We start from the raw sequence: 14,905 nt of genomic DNA, 5'->3' as shown, positions 1-14,905 counted from the left end.
GTTGGTATATGCGCATATACTCACCTGCTTGCCAGATTGGATAGCGGGACGGGGACTACAGGGATGCGGGGCACGACGGGTGGCATGGTGGGGGCAGCAGGAAAAGAGCAGCGCGGCGCTGTCGCCAGAGGTGTGCCCTTATATAAGTGGGATAGGGCATCTCTGCTTTGATTTGGTGGCATCGGTCGGCGGCGTCGGGACATTGGAGTCATTAGTTCAAAGTCCTCGCATTCAGACTCGGATTTGGATTTGGAAAAGAGTCGGTGGCGTTTGGACACGTTGGAGAGGCATTAATGGACGCGTCAAAGACCACGGTGCACCGCCAACTCAATGGAGACGCAGCCGATGGGCGCGGACGTCAGAGCTTCTCCGGCGTCTGCTGATTTCTCTGAGGTCGCTGGGGGTAGATCAGTGAATTTTCGATAGGCTCAGATAGTCCTCGGTCGCTTCGGGCGGACGGGGTTTTCACTGGGAAGCTTGACCGGTGATCTCACCTGCTAAAGCAGAAATGGAGCAGTCTATGGCAAATAGTGAAGAAGGCTAGCAGCATTTGAGAGTAGCATTCACGAATATCTTGAGACTATCTGTCTCTGAGAGTAAGGATATGAACAAGCTGGATGTGTATCAAAATCTGATAACACGAAAGCAGTGTGAGGTCAATCATGCAGTACACGACGTAGGACGCACTGGCAAAAAAAGAGATTCAGGGAACATCACTCCTTCGAGCTGGATCCCTCCACCTCGATATCACTGATTTCCATGCCCTCGAACTTCTTGGAGAAGCGACCCATGCGTCCAACGAGCTTGCCTTCTTCCTCTTCGCCCTCTCTCGCGACTAGAGAGTTCCAGAGCGGGTTATTGGTTGTGTCGCGTGTGCTGCGGAAGGTGCCGCGGGGAGAAGTGGTGTGATGAATGAAACTCGAGCCGTCCGCCAGCACGACGCGCTGCGGGAAATGTGGAACGAACGGCTTCGGAAGCTTCGGCGCACGCTTTTTCCAGACATGCGTACGCCCATAGGGCGATGTTGACAGCGCGCGCACAAATGTTGGCACCGTTGGCGGACGCAGGGTCTGGACGAGAGACAGCGCCATGGCGGTTGGACTGCAAGGCGGACGGAGCGCCCTCGCAACACAGAGGTGTCCCGCCGCATACTACGTTTGGACCAAAGCGGGAAAGCGCCGTTAGCTAGACGCCCGACGTCCTGCTGCTTCCGACTCCCCGCTTGTCGTCCACCGCCTCTATCCCCGATGTTCCGCCAGTCGTTCCGCACAGTGCGCATATCCCTTTCTATCCCTTGCTAGCAGACTTACTGAGACCTAGCTTCAAGTACAAGCGGACAGCGTTGAGCGCGGCTGCAGCAGCGGCTGTCATCGTGCACGAACATGAATTGAGCGGGAAAGAGAAGGTGCGCACAACCAGCCCTCCACCGCTTTTAACTTCGCTAAATACTGGGTGTATCTTGCGCAGCTATCCATATACCCTCACGTAGAGCCAGACATTGTCTTGCAAGAGGTGCCCTCGGAGCTCGAACACCAGATTGGTAAGGCACGCGAGGCGGTCACACAAACCTACTCCGATGCGCACACAAAAGTCCAGGGTGTCGTTTCTCGCTGGATTGGTGTTGAACATGCTGTAGAACGTAAGTCCGCTTTGCTGGTCGTCAGGGGATATTCTCTCAACCTGTAGGATAGAACGCCTCAAGTCCCTCGTCGCCTCCGAAGAACCTCTTACGCCGGGACTACTTTACGTCGGTGTCGCCGCGCTAACCGGCTCCGTTCTCGCACGCAACAGGGGCATCGTTTCCCGCATCATCCTCCCACCCGCCCTCCTGCTTCTTTCCTTCAACCACTTCCTCCCGAAGACGGCACACAACGTCGGCGCGTACGTCGGTGCGCTTGAGGATACATATGCACCTGCACTCGCGGAAAAGCACGCGATTGCGAACGCACACACGCGTATGACGTGGGAGCAGCTTAAGGAGAAGACCGCTGAGAGCCGCGCGAGCCTTGGGCAGGGCGCTGAGAGCCTGCTAGAACGCGTGCAGGACGCGACGGGCTTAAAGGTGCGCGAGGCCCTGCGCGTGCGCACGAATGAGGCGCAGGGCGTTGCAGAGCGCGCGCGCGAGCGGTGGGCTGAGGGCGTTCAGGTCACGGAGCGTAAGGCGCAGGAGGCTCGTGAGGCTGCCCATGCTAAAGTCGAGGAGACACGTGACGCGGCGGCGAAGAACGTAGAGCACGCGCAGGCCATCGTCGAGGAGAAGGTTGAGGCAGTGAAGGCGGCCGTTGAGGAAAAGGTGGAAGATATCAAGGCTGTTGTGGAACACAAGGGAGAACAGGCGGACGCAGCCGTAGAGCAGACGAAAGAGGAGGTCAAAGCGATCGTCGAGGAAAAGCCGCAGCCGCCCAAGCGGCTCGTGTAAGGACTCTGCTACATCATGTTGAACTATGACCTATAGAATTTTCCTCTCGACTTTGCGAAGCAATATGAAAAGATCAAGTTCAGACGACATCATGGAAGGATATCACTGCGCACGTCTGCCCCGCCTATCCTGCACATGGCTAGCTGTGCACAGCACGCATTGGCTTTCGCTCATTGTATGCAGGGCAATACACCAACTGTCAGAATGACATCGAATTCCGAGGCTAGTGATGTTGATGAATCACTGGTAGGTAGCTTTCCTGACAAGTTTATATATATATGCGGTAACAGATGCGACAGATGCGCTTACTCTAGATGCACTCTGGACTTCACCTCCACGCGGTCTTACGACTCTCATAGCTTAACCTTGTACATACTACTGAAATCTATTCCAGAGCGGGCAACCAACCCTACAGCCTCGGGAGTGACCGAGAATATCAGCTATTCAGTCGTCAACACGGGGTCTCCAGTCTCCACAGAGACTAACCCTCTAGAGTGCGTGCGAAGCATGAGCTTTGGGGCGTAAGTTTGAATTTCAGGAACCCAGGGTTCGTACTTTTCGCTCGCCCTTAAAGTGAGCCTGGGGCGGGGGGGGCAGGTGCGTATCCAAGGCTCGGAGCAATGTGCAGAACTTCCGTGTATCGGGCAGTGGTGCCGGCCTGATGGTGACAGCGATGCGTATGAAAGAAACCGTGGAGCGCAGCCCTGATGGCGGTTGTGGAGGGGAGAAGAGGATGGAGGGGCCAAAGGAGCCATGCATATTCAGTGTCGCTGATGATACCGTCAGGAGTTTGGATGTATAACACACGAGATGCAGGCTTCATACGCTGACTGAACCCCAGCGTTTCCCGTTCATACGTCCACTCCATATTCAAGCCGACGTCGCTACAGAATATGTTGGCGTGGGGAGGCTCATAGTAGTAAGCGGCGAAGGATTCGGTAAAGCAACGCTTCGCAACCTATGACATCGCCAGCTGGGAATGTTCAGAGTTTTGATGTGATGGTGGTTGCAATCCATTCACGTTTGCAGGTTCTGTTCAAGAAATGGCACAGGCTGTAAGGATCCGTCAGGCCAAAGTCATAGTACTCAATAATTGATTGGATACATCCCGTATTCCATAGTATGCGCATTGCCGGGTGATCCAAGAGTCCGCGCCTTTTGGTAAGCGAACTGAAGGTGGAGCCATGACCTGCCCGAGAAGTCCCGAAAGGAGTCTCTGGTAAGTTTGACTGGGCCAGCTGTTGTAATAGTCTGAGCGTTGGAAATAGCCTAGTTGGCAGGAAGTCATATATGTAACTCACCAGCCTGCGGACATTTAGGGTCGCGACACGGGACTGGTTGGCCCGTAGCCGGAAAAACGGGGCAGCGGGCTACAGCCCGAGCTACACGGACTGCGTAAAGACGAGCGTGCAGTCCACGTCTGCATCGCGGCTTGAAACGGCGTGCCTTGACTGTGCTGACCTGCTCGTTGTTAGCTAATGCGTTCTGGGTGAAGTGCAGAGACGGCACGTCCCGTACGCGCTCATTTCGAGAGATCTCAGGCAGAGCCTGTCGTCGTGTGAGACGAACTGATGTAATCTGACTCTTCGGGTCGCCACGACGGCTTTGGAGAAAAACGTCTCAGCCTCGGCACACTGGGAGGCCTGATGATTCCCACACCGACAAACATCGCAAAGGCCGCCACCCGGAGCCGATCACCGGCACGAGGAATCGACACTAGGCTGCCAGAGGAGTATGAGATCGCACCAAGCCTGCCGTTCAAGAAAGCCCATCAATTGGCCTTGCCGTAAGCAACATAAGGCCGCCTTGTCCAGGATCTTAAGCAACATAAGGCCGCCTTATCCCGGATCTTAAGCAACGTAAGGCCGCCTTGTCCCGGATCTTACAGCAGTTTGCAAAAAGCTTGTCACTTTGACGAAAAAAGAAAGGAAGAAGCCGAGGTAGTCAGGCGCCCGTGTAAGCAACCTCGTGGTTAGAAACTCTGACGCTTCGAGGCCCCTTGACCTTGCCTTGCGGCATGACTAATGCCCCGTCATAGAACAAGCTCTTATGATTATCTGGTATCGTATCTTCTCAGCTCAATCGAGACTCAACTGAGACGTCTTCTCAAGCCCATAATTGTCACATCATCCACAACGCGGATAACAGCGATGTGTTCCCTCTGGCCGCGCCCTATATATGAGCGTCATGCTTATCTGAATTATTATTGTATTATCGCTGGCTTTCATGACTAAGGTTTGCACTTCATATAGTTTCCATACACTATTTTCAACTGACTGCACTTTGTTCCCATAGACGGACGCTTGAACGGAGAGAACAGAGAGATAGGGGGATCACGTCCGATATGCGGCCTGAAATTATCGAGCTTTTGGCACGGAAACTATCGCTCGCTCGCCGCCACATGCGCCGATGGATTATCCTCCACTCTCCCAACGATTGCTCGCTGCCTGTAGAGGTATGCGAGCGCATCATCGACATGGTGGCCCAAAAGAGACAGCCGTGGAGGCAACTGGTGGGGATGGGACATTACCACCTCCAAGACACTGCACGCATGCGCCCTGACCTGTCGCGCCTGGCTTCCCAGGAGTCGTTTCTATCTCTTCCAGGTCGTTTCCGTGCATTGTTCGCTGACCGGCATACGGACCCTAGGTGACCTGAGCGCACTTCTCGAATACTATCCTGCACTACAGTCTCATATCCGTCGAATAATCGCTGATCAAGGTCAAGATGCCATGCACCCCCGCCTACATCTTCTCCCAACCAAACTTCCACGTCTAGTTCCACATCTTGCGCATCTCTTGCTCAAGGACGGCGTGCTATATGCCCCTTCCGTATTTCATGTCATGATGCGACAGTTTTCATCCGTCCACTTTCTCTCCCTCCGTAGGGTCACGTTCTGTTCCGTTTCTGATTTGTGCCGCATGCTGTCGGCGCTGGTCCAGCTAAAGTATCTCAGCATCTCACACACGTCATGGAACGCACTAGCAAGACAGAGTCATCGGCTTCCATACTCCGTACCGAGCCGAGTGCGCCTTTCAATGCTCATCATCGAAGCCGACCGCGGGTGGACTTCCGACGGGCGTAGCGTGCGGTTTCTCAGCTGGTTGGCGCGCTCCGGCGTCGTCTCATCTCTGTCTGCCGCCAACTTAAGAAGAACGAAGGTTTACGACGATGCTATGCTCGGAGCTGTCGATGCAGTTCTTCACGCGGCGAAGAGGACGCTACTAGTGCTGAGCCTCGGCTTTGGGGTTGAAATACAGCCCAGCATCCGTAAGCATTCCCTGGTATTCACACCCGTGTTTGTGGCTGATAATGGAATAAAACAAAGTCAAGAGTACGATCTCGAGCATGACAAGCCTACGGGTCCTAATGCTGCAAGCCCCTCACCATCTGGCATCCTTCCAGGATGTCGTGCTCCTCATCACGGAGTTGCATTGCGGCACGCTCGAACAGTTTCGCCTCTGGCTCGAACAGTACCCTTCATTCACGGACCCAAAGTCGGCAGAATGGGCGAAGTTCGACCGCGCTTTACAGCTCCCACAATATGCTTCCTTATCCCGCGTGACTGTGGGCCGGATTCCACGGATGGACATAGGCATGCCTTCCACAATCCACGGCAGCTCGGACTGGTACGACTACAGGCCGTACTGGGACGAGCAATGGGTCGCAGAGCTGAGGCTTCTGCTGCGGATGACGCACAAGCGTGGCATTTTGTGGTATTGGCCTGCATTCCAGCAGTGTCCGATCCCAGTCCCCAAAGCGCGCGAGTTCGGGTGAGTCCTAAAGTGCACGCAGGGACATGTTCACTGATAGCATGACTGCCCTCGCTAGCATCAAATTTCTGTCGCATAACACCACCACAAATCCTCCCACCATCGTGTACAAGTAGACGTAAGCAGCGCACGCATATTTCCTGTTTAAATATTGTCGCAATATATCCCCTCGTGCAACAGTGCCTGTACTTTCTTCGTGGCACACGGGGCGAACATTAGCTAAATTTTTCTGTGCGCTGCCAATAACGAGGCAAATGATACAGTTCTCTGACTGAGCGCGACCCGCGGGTGGCAGTGCGGGCAGCTATAGCCGTTTTCAGATGGAGAAAGACAGCTGTGAAAACGCGGCTCGTAAGGTTTGCAAGTGCTCTTCAGCATCGCCGTAGTCGATTGCCTGCCAAAAACGGCATGAGCAGTGGGCTGGCAGAGCAAGGAATCACTAGCCCGGGCACACCACGAGTGGCTTACAAGTCCATCATGGTCACACCTTCGAGCGGCATCCGCAAGTACTTCCAAGCGTCTGGTGTGACTATGGACTTGTGAGCTGTCTTTGTGACTACGCTCGGACGTCCAAAATGCAATATATTACGGACCATCGCTTCATTTTGTGACTGTACAAGACTGTACTCCCACAACAGGTACCTTGTGCACTGCTTCGTTTACTACCCTACTTATGACGTCATTACTAGAGCAGAGCTAGCTTGACTCTGGGCTCGTCCGAGTCTATAATAATCCCCTGCTCAACTGCGGTCGATTCGGTACCTACTGGGGCCTCAATGGTTTCGCAGGCGAATTATTGCATGCGGTTCCGCGCAGCCATTTCCCCTAACAATGGGTCGAGGGGTGCGAGAGGATGTCGCGAAGCCGAGCGCGCAATTGCGCGTAGCTCGACCTGAGGCCAGTCAGCACGCAGTGAACTTGGTCGACGTGGCCCAAAGTTGAGATAACAAACCTCGGGCACGACCTGGGTTGGCTCATTTGCTGCGTATATGCGTGCTTGTGGCCATGGGCCCGCCGAGTCAACTTGTTAGTCCGTCAGATGTGGGTCTACGAGCCTGGAAGGGTGGTTCCTCGAAGTGTAACTGCAAGTGCCAGCAGACTGTGTCGTCACGGTGCCATTGAGTTGATCAGCGTTTGAACAATACTCACACCAGTCTTCAAAGCTCGTAGCCTCAAGTATCAGTAAGTCGCACTCTGTATGGGGACATGTTCGCTCATTCATGCAATTGCTCATTTAAGCGTTTAAATTAGTGCCTCATACAAGCAGCAGAACCCTTATTGTTATCGTGCACAAATAGAGACAGCTAGCGCAAGTACATTTCCTATTTAAATAATAATGTACTCCTGGATAGCCAGGTACCCTTTCATGAAACAAAAGAATGTACTCGCAAAGATACTGCGAAGATAGTCTGAGTCCGTAGATTTAATCACTACAGCCCTTAGAGAGAGAAAGTCCATTCGAGCCATGGAAGTGCGCTGCTTAGGCGCTGCATTGGTCGAGGATGGCCTGCGGGATGTCGAATTGTGACGACTTGGAGGGTAGACTGTTGACCTGCATGAGCAAGCCGGCGGCCATGTGCCAAGCGATATCTAAAGGAGGTGATCAGCGGAAGCGACAGCGGGTATTGGCGAGAAGACATACGGCAGTGGATGGTCCAAATTCCGGCTATAGAGTTATGGTGAATCATTATACGTTCATGAGAATTGTAGAACTTACGATTGTCGGTAATGAAGCGCGCCATGAGCCAGCCACCGCTGGGGACGAGGTAAGTGTCGCGGCTGTGGAAGATCTTGTCAGCATCTGGGGAGGGACGCTTGGCTAGCGAGACACTCACGTTATAGGGTTCACGGTGTTGAGCCCGGTGCCGTCGAATGAGCCCGTGCCGAAGCCCATGCTGGGGTCGTCGAGATTAGCAAGACAAGTCGCTGAACGAAAGGAATGAAGACCTACACGTAAGGAGTGTGGCCGTGAAGGTGGAACGGATGCGCTCCAGGGCCCGTGTTCACCTATATAAGAATATTAGAATCACCATGTTTACACGCCCTGCAAGGTCAATTACCAGCAAGAGGTCAACAACCTGGATGTCGTCCTCGGTGATGATGAACTGGTTGTCCGGCTCCACGCTGGAACCCTCCGCGGCGTAAGTCGAGCCATTCTTAGCGGCATCCACGATCTGCAGCAGGGTGGATGTGCCCGAAAGCGGCGTCCAGCTCTGTTCTGCGCGTCAGACGAACGAAAACCAAAAAGGCGAGAAAACGCTCGCGTACCGTGCCGTTCATGGCTGCAATCGCTCCGCCACTGCTCGTCACGCCGATGCTGAAGTCCACGGTGTAGGATCTGGTGAAGCAAAAATCAGCAAGCGCGGATGTGCTGTAGGCCAGACGACGTACTTGGTGCTACTCGGCGGGGTGTTGGAGATGGCGGGGGTGAGCGAGGCGACATTCAGGTCTGAGAGACCCGAGTTTGGCACGCCAGGGTCGGTCGAGGTTGTCGGGGTGTCGGTGCTGTTATCGTACCTGATGATCCCACGAATGTCCGAGTTGGTGCCTGAGACGGTAAGCCCGCTAATGAGCTCGGCGCGAATCCAGTAGTTGCCTTGGGGCTCAGCCGTCTGGTTCGTAGTGATGAGCACAGAGTAGCGCTGCGCGACGGCGAGAGTGATGCCTTCGACGGTGTAGGGTTCGGTGAGCGTGCTGTCGGCTTCGATGACAGTCAGCGCATGATAGTCAATGGAGAAGCGGATCTGTGCGGCAGAGCCCTCATGGATGAGGCGCAGACGATAGCTGCAGGATATGCGTGTGAGTACAGGAGCTATCACGAGAATAGTAAATCTTACGTCTTGTTAGGCTGCAGGTTGAACTGTGGAGTATGTGGTCAACTCAGGCACACGCATAATTTATGACGGTGGCGCTCACGTCGAAGTAGTTTGTGCTGCCATCATATTGACCGATACCGTTAATAGCCTAGTTGACTGTTAAGATACCTCCACATCAATAGATAGTCGATGGCTTACCCCGCTATCCGGAGTCTCGAGTGCAAGTCCACTCTGCCCGGACGGGCTGCTAGTACCCTATGCCAAGTAAGTAATATCGGCGATGACACGCACTTATCCCACATACCGAGAGATACTCTGAAACAATAGTGCTGCTGATTGTGTGGTACACATCGGCCAGCTCGACGACGAGGTCCTCGTCCCAGGTGGGGAAGTTGGAGGGGTAGGACGTTGGGTGGATGATGAGCGCGCCCTCGATCCCATCAGTATACTGCGTGTCCACTAAGTAGTAAGGTTAGTCAGCGCTATTAGACGTGAATGATATGGCACTTACAATCTGTTGGTAAGTGTCAGGAGTATTGTGCCATTAGTACAAAGAAGGAAAGAAGATAGGCGCAGAGGAGACGCACGGGCACTGATAGACCGTGTGTCAGCTGTAAACTCTATTCATCCAAAGACATGGTTCACTCACTGCCACCAAGTCGTGCCTGAAAATTCCGCGACCGAGAAGCTAAAAATACCGCAGGCGTCAGACTTTAGAGAAAACGACGAAACAATGATAAGGTACCCACTCGTAGGTCAGCGATTCGCCGGGGGGAATGCCACACTCCGTGACGGATGCCGTGCCGTCATAGTAGTTTGTGCCGTTCTGATACTGGAACGATATGCGTATGAGCTAAAGAGGCGGGGATCACCAAAGCCGAAATGACACACCAAGCCGTGCCAGTGAATCGTTCTTCAGGGGATAGCGCATGTTGGTTAACGTCATCCAAGCTAGAGCAAAACACGACTCACGTCCTAGTCGAAAGCTGGTTGGTGACCGTCACGACAATTTGATCGCCCTGGTTAGCCTCGATGGTCGGGCCAGGGAACAGCCCTAGAATCGCTTCAGCTGTCAACTCGACAGGCATACGACGACGCGCACTAACCATTGACGACGAGCATGGTCTTGTTGAAGCCATCGGGAGCACCATCCATCTCAGAGACGACAAAGTTGAAGTTCCTCGTCGTCGGGGCCTGGCCGATAATGCTACCAACGACGAAGTTGTCGGCACTCGGGACGGAAACGGTGTCGGCACGACGAGTGAGTGAAGAGGAAGCGGGGGATTCATGCGGCAGAGCACGAGCCTCTGCGCCAGTGACGAGAGCAAGAGCCATGGAGGCGATAATGAGCGGAATGCAGAGAGCAACATAGCGCATAGTGGAAGCACGGCGAGGACGGCCAGTCTGGTGGCTCTTGCCGCTGTTGAGCGCGTGGAACACGCTTTGCTGCATCTCTGCCGCGAAATTAGAGAAACTGCTGAACTGGAACTGGGGTTGCAGTCTTAACCTGCACGGCATTTATACGTCTGGGGTGGGAGTGAAACGCTTACGCGCGTGTCTAACCTTCGGCTCCGCCGACGCGACCTGCTCCGGCCGGGCACCAAGTGAACATGATTACTTTGACGACCCCAGTCAGAAGCGTGTTTGGCTAGATGCGGCATTCGCGCCACGAAACCCGCACGACCCACGAAACCCGCATGCCCAATTGAGTTTTGCCTATTCGCACTGAAAAAGATTTTTCTGCAGAAAGCGTCAAAGGAAAGGCATCCTTTACGGGACCGACCGAAAGAGGAGTGCTGCTAACGTACTGGGGGCACGCCGGCCAGCCTGAGCGGCTACACTTGACAGGTTCGTGCGGATCAGATAGCTTCGTTGACTTGTTCGGGGCCCGTTATGCAGGGAAAAAATAACGCTGGGGTCGAACGGCGGTGTATCTTTGGGCAGTGCCCGTTAGGCCTAGTACAGGTTCAAGACTGCGATGCCACGCGTACGCGCCCGCCAATGCACCAACATTTTGATGCCACAGGAAGTTGTGAATAGATTTACGGACATGATGCGAAATCGCCTTGGCGATGGGCTGCTGAGCCCGTGGGCACGGGCCTCGGCTGTGAGGTGAGGAGGTCGTTGACAGTCCAGGAACGAGACGGGCTGCTCTGGATCTTACATGGACAAAGGTGAGAAACGGACTTGATTCCCTTTCCCTTTCGAGCTGCCAGAGGTTCCGCGGCATACGCCCTTCCCGACCAGAACAGCGCTCCTATCACTCCCGGCAAGGAGTTCTCGCACGATCAACGCGCTAAGAAAGCGGGGACAGACCAGGTCTCCGAGCATCAAAACTCCAATTTTCTGAACGCATACGCGTATTTCATTTTTTCGTGACAGCCTTTAGCGAAGCGTTCGATGCTCCAGGCGCGTCTTGTTCTTTGCCACCGGGATGTTTAGTTTGCTGCAGAATGGGCCCAGTTCGCCGCTCGCTGCTAGTCGGATACAGCCTTCTCAGGGATTTACGGCCGGCAGGGCAGTGCTTGTATCGTGTTCGGAGGTCTGCTCGCCGTTTTTCTCCTGCGGAGGAGTACGCATCAGCCAGGGCTGATTGGGGAACGCCTCCCTAATATGGAAGGTGGCTAGGATGGTCGGACTGGCCTGCTGGAGCGTCTGTAATGTAGCATGAGAAATTAGCCACTATCTGGACTGCCCCATGGCATTGCGAGCGCAATGCAGAGTGTGCATGAGATAATCTGAGCGTGACCTGCATTCTGCAGGGCCCGAGGGTATCACGGGCCTTGCGGTCTTTGCTGCACACCGGGACTGATCAAAGGTAGCAGCGCCATCGTTATAAGGCAAAAATGATAAATTTCACCGGGTGCCGTTGCGAAACGTGCACGCTCGCCGCGGAGCTCGCTCAAACGCTTTGTACCTACGCCCAACCTGTTCCATATGAGCTCGCGCAGCCTATCTCGACATCAAAGTGGTAAAGTTTGGACGCGCCGGAGGATCATGGTTCGGTGCCGACGCACGTCGCTACCCGGTCTAGTTTACAGCAGACGGAACCAAATGACTCCTCCGATACTACGTTAGCAATTTTTCGGGAGATTGGGCTTCAACACGAATGAATCAGAATGCTGGCTGTCACGAGCCTCGCAACAGCACGCGGTCGCCGTGTGGTCGTGCAGCCCCTGGATGGCGATAGTGCCGTTATACAGGGCTTCAGAATAAGTTAAGGTTCAAGGTATGGCTGCGCGTCTGCAGTCGTACAAATTTCCCTGTGAAGTGAAAATATCTACGGGATATCCTGAGGACATTGCAGGTGACTAACGTACTCTGCTTCTTCAATTTCAGTCGAAGATCACGTTCACGGCAGTCTTTGTTCTGCGTACGTTAAGCTCGACGTTGAAAAATTTGCAGCTTGATGCCTATTATTCTAATGTTGGCTTCGAGAACCCTGCTATAAGCTCTCAGACACGGAACTCTGTCAACAATTGAACTCTATTATGCATGTAAGACCAACACAGAAACTAGCTAAATACTTCGGGAACGACATGCTCGACCTCCGATTCAATTGCTGCCGAGGTCGGAGCGCTATCGTGGCCAAAGCGGAGATGCCACGAACTTCGCATTGCCATGTGATTAGCCGGTCGGTCTTGACCTCCCTTGTGCCCAGGGAGGCAGCAACAGACCGGCGTATTTGTGATAAGCTTTCGTTCGATGCCGGCAATAGCTTCATAGTCAAATACGGAGCTTACGGAGTACGGAGCTTTTATCGTCATCGGTTTTGAGTTCCCGCTGCAGCGTGGAAGGCCGATAGCCTACGACTCGAACCGGCAGCACTATGATAGTGGTCGTTATCATGTGTTGTACGATTAAAGCGCGGAGTAGGACGCCCCTTCTATCGGAAACTCGTTCGGGGCCGGCGGAGTAGGGGTAGCCCCGACGAGTCCAATTGCGGACAGGTTCGCTCTGGAGGCAGCTTGTGCTCTGACCGGGAAGACCTCAGCGTGTGCTCTGTATCATCGCTGCCCACTTTTGGAGAGCAAAGTTCAACGTTTAAACGTTCAGCCTTTGGTTCCTGAGATCATATTACGACACGCCGAACGGACGTCTGAGCACGGCGTCGGGCCATCTATACGTAATTATGGTAAGCAATATGACGGATGTCCAGGTATGCGCGCGGTAAAGTGTTAGCAACGCTTGCCGCGAACCTCGTGCGAATGGGCCGGCGGCAAAGTCTGGCTGTCTTCGCCAATCAGAGAGGTACATAGTGGTAAGTGCTATCGACGTCCGCGTCGCGCAGAATATTCGGAGACTCCTAGATGCTAGGCAGATGCGTTTATCCGTGGAATTGCCTCAGATCTCTACCGGTACCGGCGATGTCAAACCAGTTACCCGGCGGCGTGGATGATCGGTGCTCGATGTAGGAAGTGACGCTGGACAATGCTGGCCGTTGTGGCGCTGGGAAGTGATGCGATGGTCGCACGGCATACCGAAGAAGCCGGAGTTCCGTGCGATCGGTTGGCCCTCTGGCGGGGTGCCGGCGTGCGTAAGATGCTGTTGGAGCATGTTAGACATAGACACATCTAGTATTCGTTACAAGCTTGGAAGCCTACTGTGGGACCGGTGCGAAAGTGTCTGCTAATCGCCGTCGTGCCTTTCCAAAGGCAGTGCTTGGTGCCAGAGGCTAGCCCTCCGCCTTCTCAGGGTATGCCGAACAGGCAGCATGTGGAGCATTCAATCTAGACGGGCTCGGTCAGTTACAGATGGCAAAGAGAAATACTGTTCTTGCCTTGTACGTAACTCAACGATGTGCCTTGTACGCCGCACAATTTGACTTTATTCTGATGTTAATGTACGATATCATGGAATTTACCCTGCAATGGCGCGTCGCGACAGTCGGTCCAGAACCATTGCGGGACCCTTGTGACACTCCGCTGGCAAAACCGCGTCAGTGCCTACGTTCTCTGGAACGTCTGCAGCGAACGTACGAGTCAATGCGCAAGCGGCTTCTAGAGACTGCGGTGGAAGGGGCCGCCGCGCAACTAAGCGGCGCGAGACAACGCGGGACGCGACGGCGAACAGCATGCGATATTGCGGCGTTACGAAGTGAATCAATGATGCGGCCTTCGCTCTGAAAACCCTCGTGTGCTGCGCCGCAGCGGACACCTAGCTGGGATCGTCCGTACGTACCGTACATTGCTCTCAACATTCCGTCATATAGGACGTAGCAACCGGTTGTCCCTTTGGATGTGTCTGTCAGAACACGACCGAGTCTAGAGCAACTTTTACTGCGCAGAGCGGCTAGAAGCACTACTGACCGACAAGTCGCAAGTTCTTGCACAGCGTTGAAGGACCAGACCAAGGTCGGCGTGGCGGTCTCCGCCGACATGATGGCGCAGTCGTAGAAATCAGGAAGGCGAGTAAGAAGCGAATGTTGAATGGACGGCTGCAACATATTGCAAGCATTTCTGTGAGCCAAACAAGCACGGAGTCCATGTATTCGTGGGCTCTGTTGTCATACATCGGACAAGCCGAGAAGTAAACGTCGCTTCAAGCTTGCATTGCGATGATAGAGCCCTCCCGCGCTGTCGCTACTGATCGTCAATTGCAAATAGCTCGGGGATGATCCTGGCTAGATCGTCGCTTCGCTGGAACCGTCTGATCCGCAGAGGCCTGTCGGGGAGCTGAGAGTGCAAGTCGTCGCCCAGTGTACCGGTCTCCTCCTCGTCTTCGGCGCAGAGAAAGACATCGAATGATTCTAGCCAAGGGAAAATTAGGGATGATGGCGGCTACGGTTTTCTCAGTCAAGCTCGCTGAGACCGTGTGAGTCGCTAGGACAATGGCCAGCCAAAACGATCCCGGCGAACCGACCATGCTTGAAAAAGACTTTGAGCATCGCCCGTCCC

General features: G+C 54.1%; 5 protein-coding genes across 5 annotated transcripts; 2 read left to right on the top strand and 3 right to left on the bottom strand.

The window, feature by feature from the left end:
* On the bottom strand, positions 1–224 carry PHACADRAFT_261605 (uncharacterized protein). The gene has a single exon (XM_007399178.1). It carries the CDS (start codon positions 210–212, stop codon positions 21–23), a length of 192 nt encoding a protein of 63 aa, XP_007399240.1. The 5' UTR covers positions 213–224; the 3' UTR covers positions 1–20.
* A 455-nt stretch (positions 225–679) lies between these two features.
* Positions 680–1,118, bottom strand: PHACADRAFT_261604 (uncharacterized protein). The gene has a single exon (XM_007399177.1). The coding sequence runs from the start codon at positions 1,089–1,091 to the stop codon at positions 714–716; it is 378 nt and encodes a 125-aa protein (XP_007399239.1). The 5' UTR covers positions 1,092–1,118; the 3' UTR covers positions 680–713.
* Positions 1,119–1,247: 129 nt separating this feature from the next.
* On the top strand, positions 1,248–2,419 carry PHACADRAFT_198966 (uncharacterized protein; the record flags this gene model as incomplete). Its single annotated transcript, XM_007399176.1, has 4 exons — positions 1,248–1,271; positions 1,328–1,405; positions 1,468–1,639; positions 1,692–2,419. The coding sequence occupies 4 exons, from the start codon at positions 1,248–1,250 to the stop codon at positions 2,417–2,419; spliced, it is 1,002 nt and encodes a 333-aa protein (XP_007399238.1).
* Positions 2,420–4,707: 2,288 nt separating this feature from the next.
* On the top strand, positions 4,708–6,461 carry PHACADRAFT_212110 (uncharacterized protein). Its single transcript, XM_007399175.1, has 3 exons — positions 4,708–5,689; positions 5,748–6,192; positions 6,251–6,461. The coding sequence occupies exons 1-3, from the start codon at positions 5,152–5,154 to the stop codon at positions 6,306–6,308; spliced, it is 1,041 nt and encodes a 346-aa protein (XP_007399237.1). The 5' UTR covers positions 4,708–5,151; the 3' UTR covers positions 6,309–6,461.
* A 1,211-nt stretch (positions 6,462–7,672) lies between these two features.
* PHACADRAFT_100639 (uncharacterized protein) lies at positions 7,673–10,385 on the bottom strand (the record flags this gene model as incomplete). Its single annotated transcript, XM_007399174.1, has 18 exons — positions 7,673–7,782; positions 7,835–7,858; positions 7,910–7,971; positions 8,028–8,087; positions 8,144–8,199; positions 8,253–8,405; positions 8,461–8,530; positions 8,584–8,976; positions 9,030–9,052; positions 9,109–9,156; positions 9,207–9,263; positions 9,313–9,467; positions 9,610–9,626; positions 9,658–9,696; positions 9,758–9,840; positions 9,900–9,921; positions 9,981–10,062; positions 10,115–10,385. The coding sequence occupies 18 exons, from the start codon at positions 10,383–10,385 to the stop codon at positions 7,673–7,675; spliced, it is 1,725 nt and encodes a 574-aa protein (XP_007399236.1).
* Positions 10,386–14,905: the final 4,520 nt, after the last annotated feature.

Source organism: Phanerochaete carnosa (genome assembly GCF_000300595.1).
Source record: "Phanerochaete carnosa HHB-10118-sp unplaced genomic scaffold PHACAscaffold_8, whole genome shotgun sequence".
In the NCBI taxonomy this organism is placed as follows: Eukaryota; Fungi; Basidiomycota; class Agaricomycetes; order Polyporales; family Phanerochaetaceae; genus Phanerochaete; species Phanerochaete carnosa.
The sequence above is the reverse complement of the archived record's forward strand: the minus strand, read 5'-3'. Positions and strand labels throughout refer to the sequence as shown.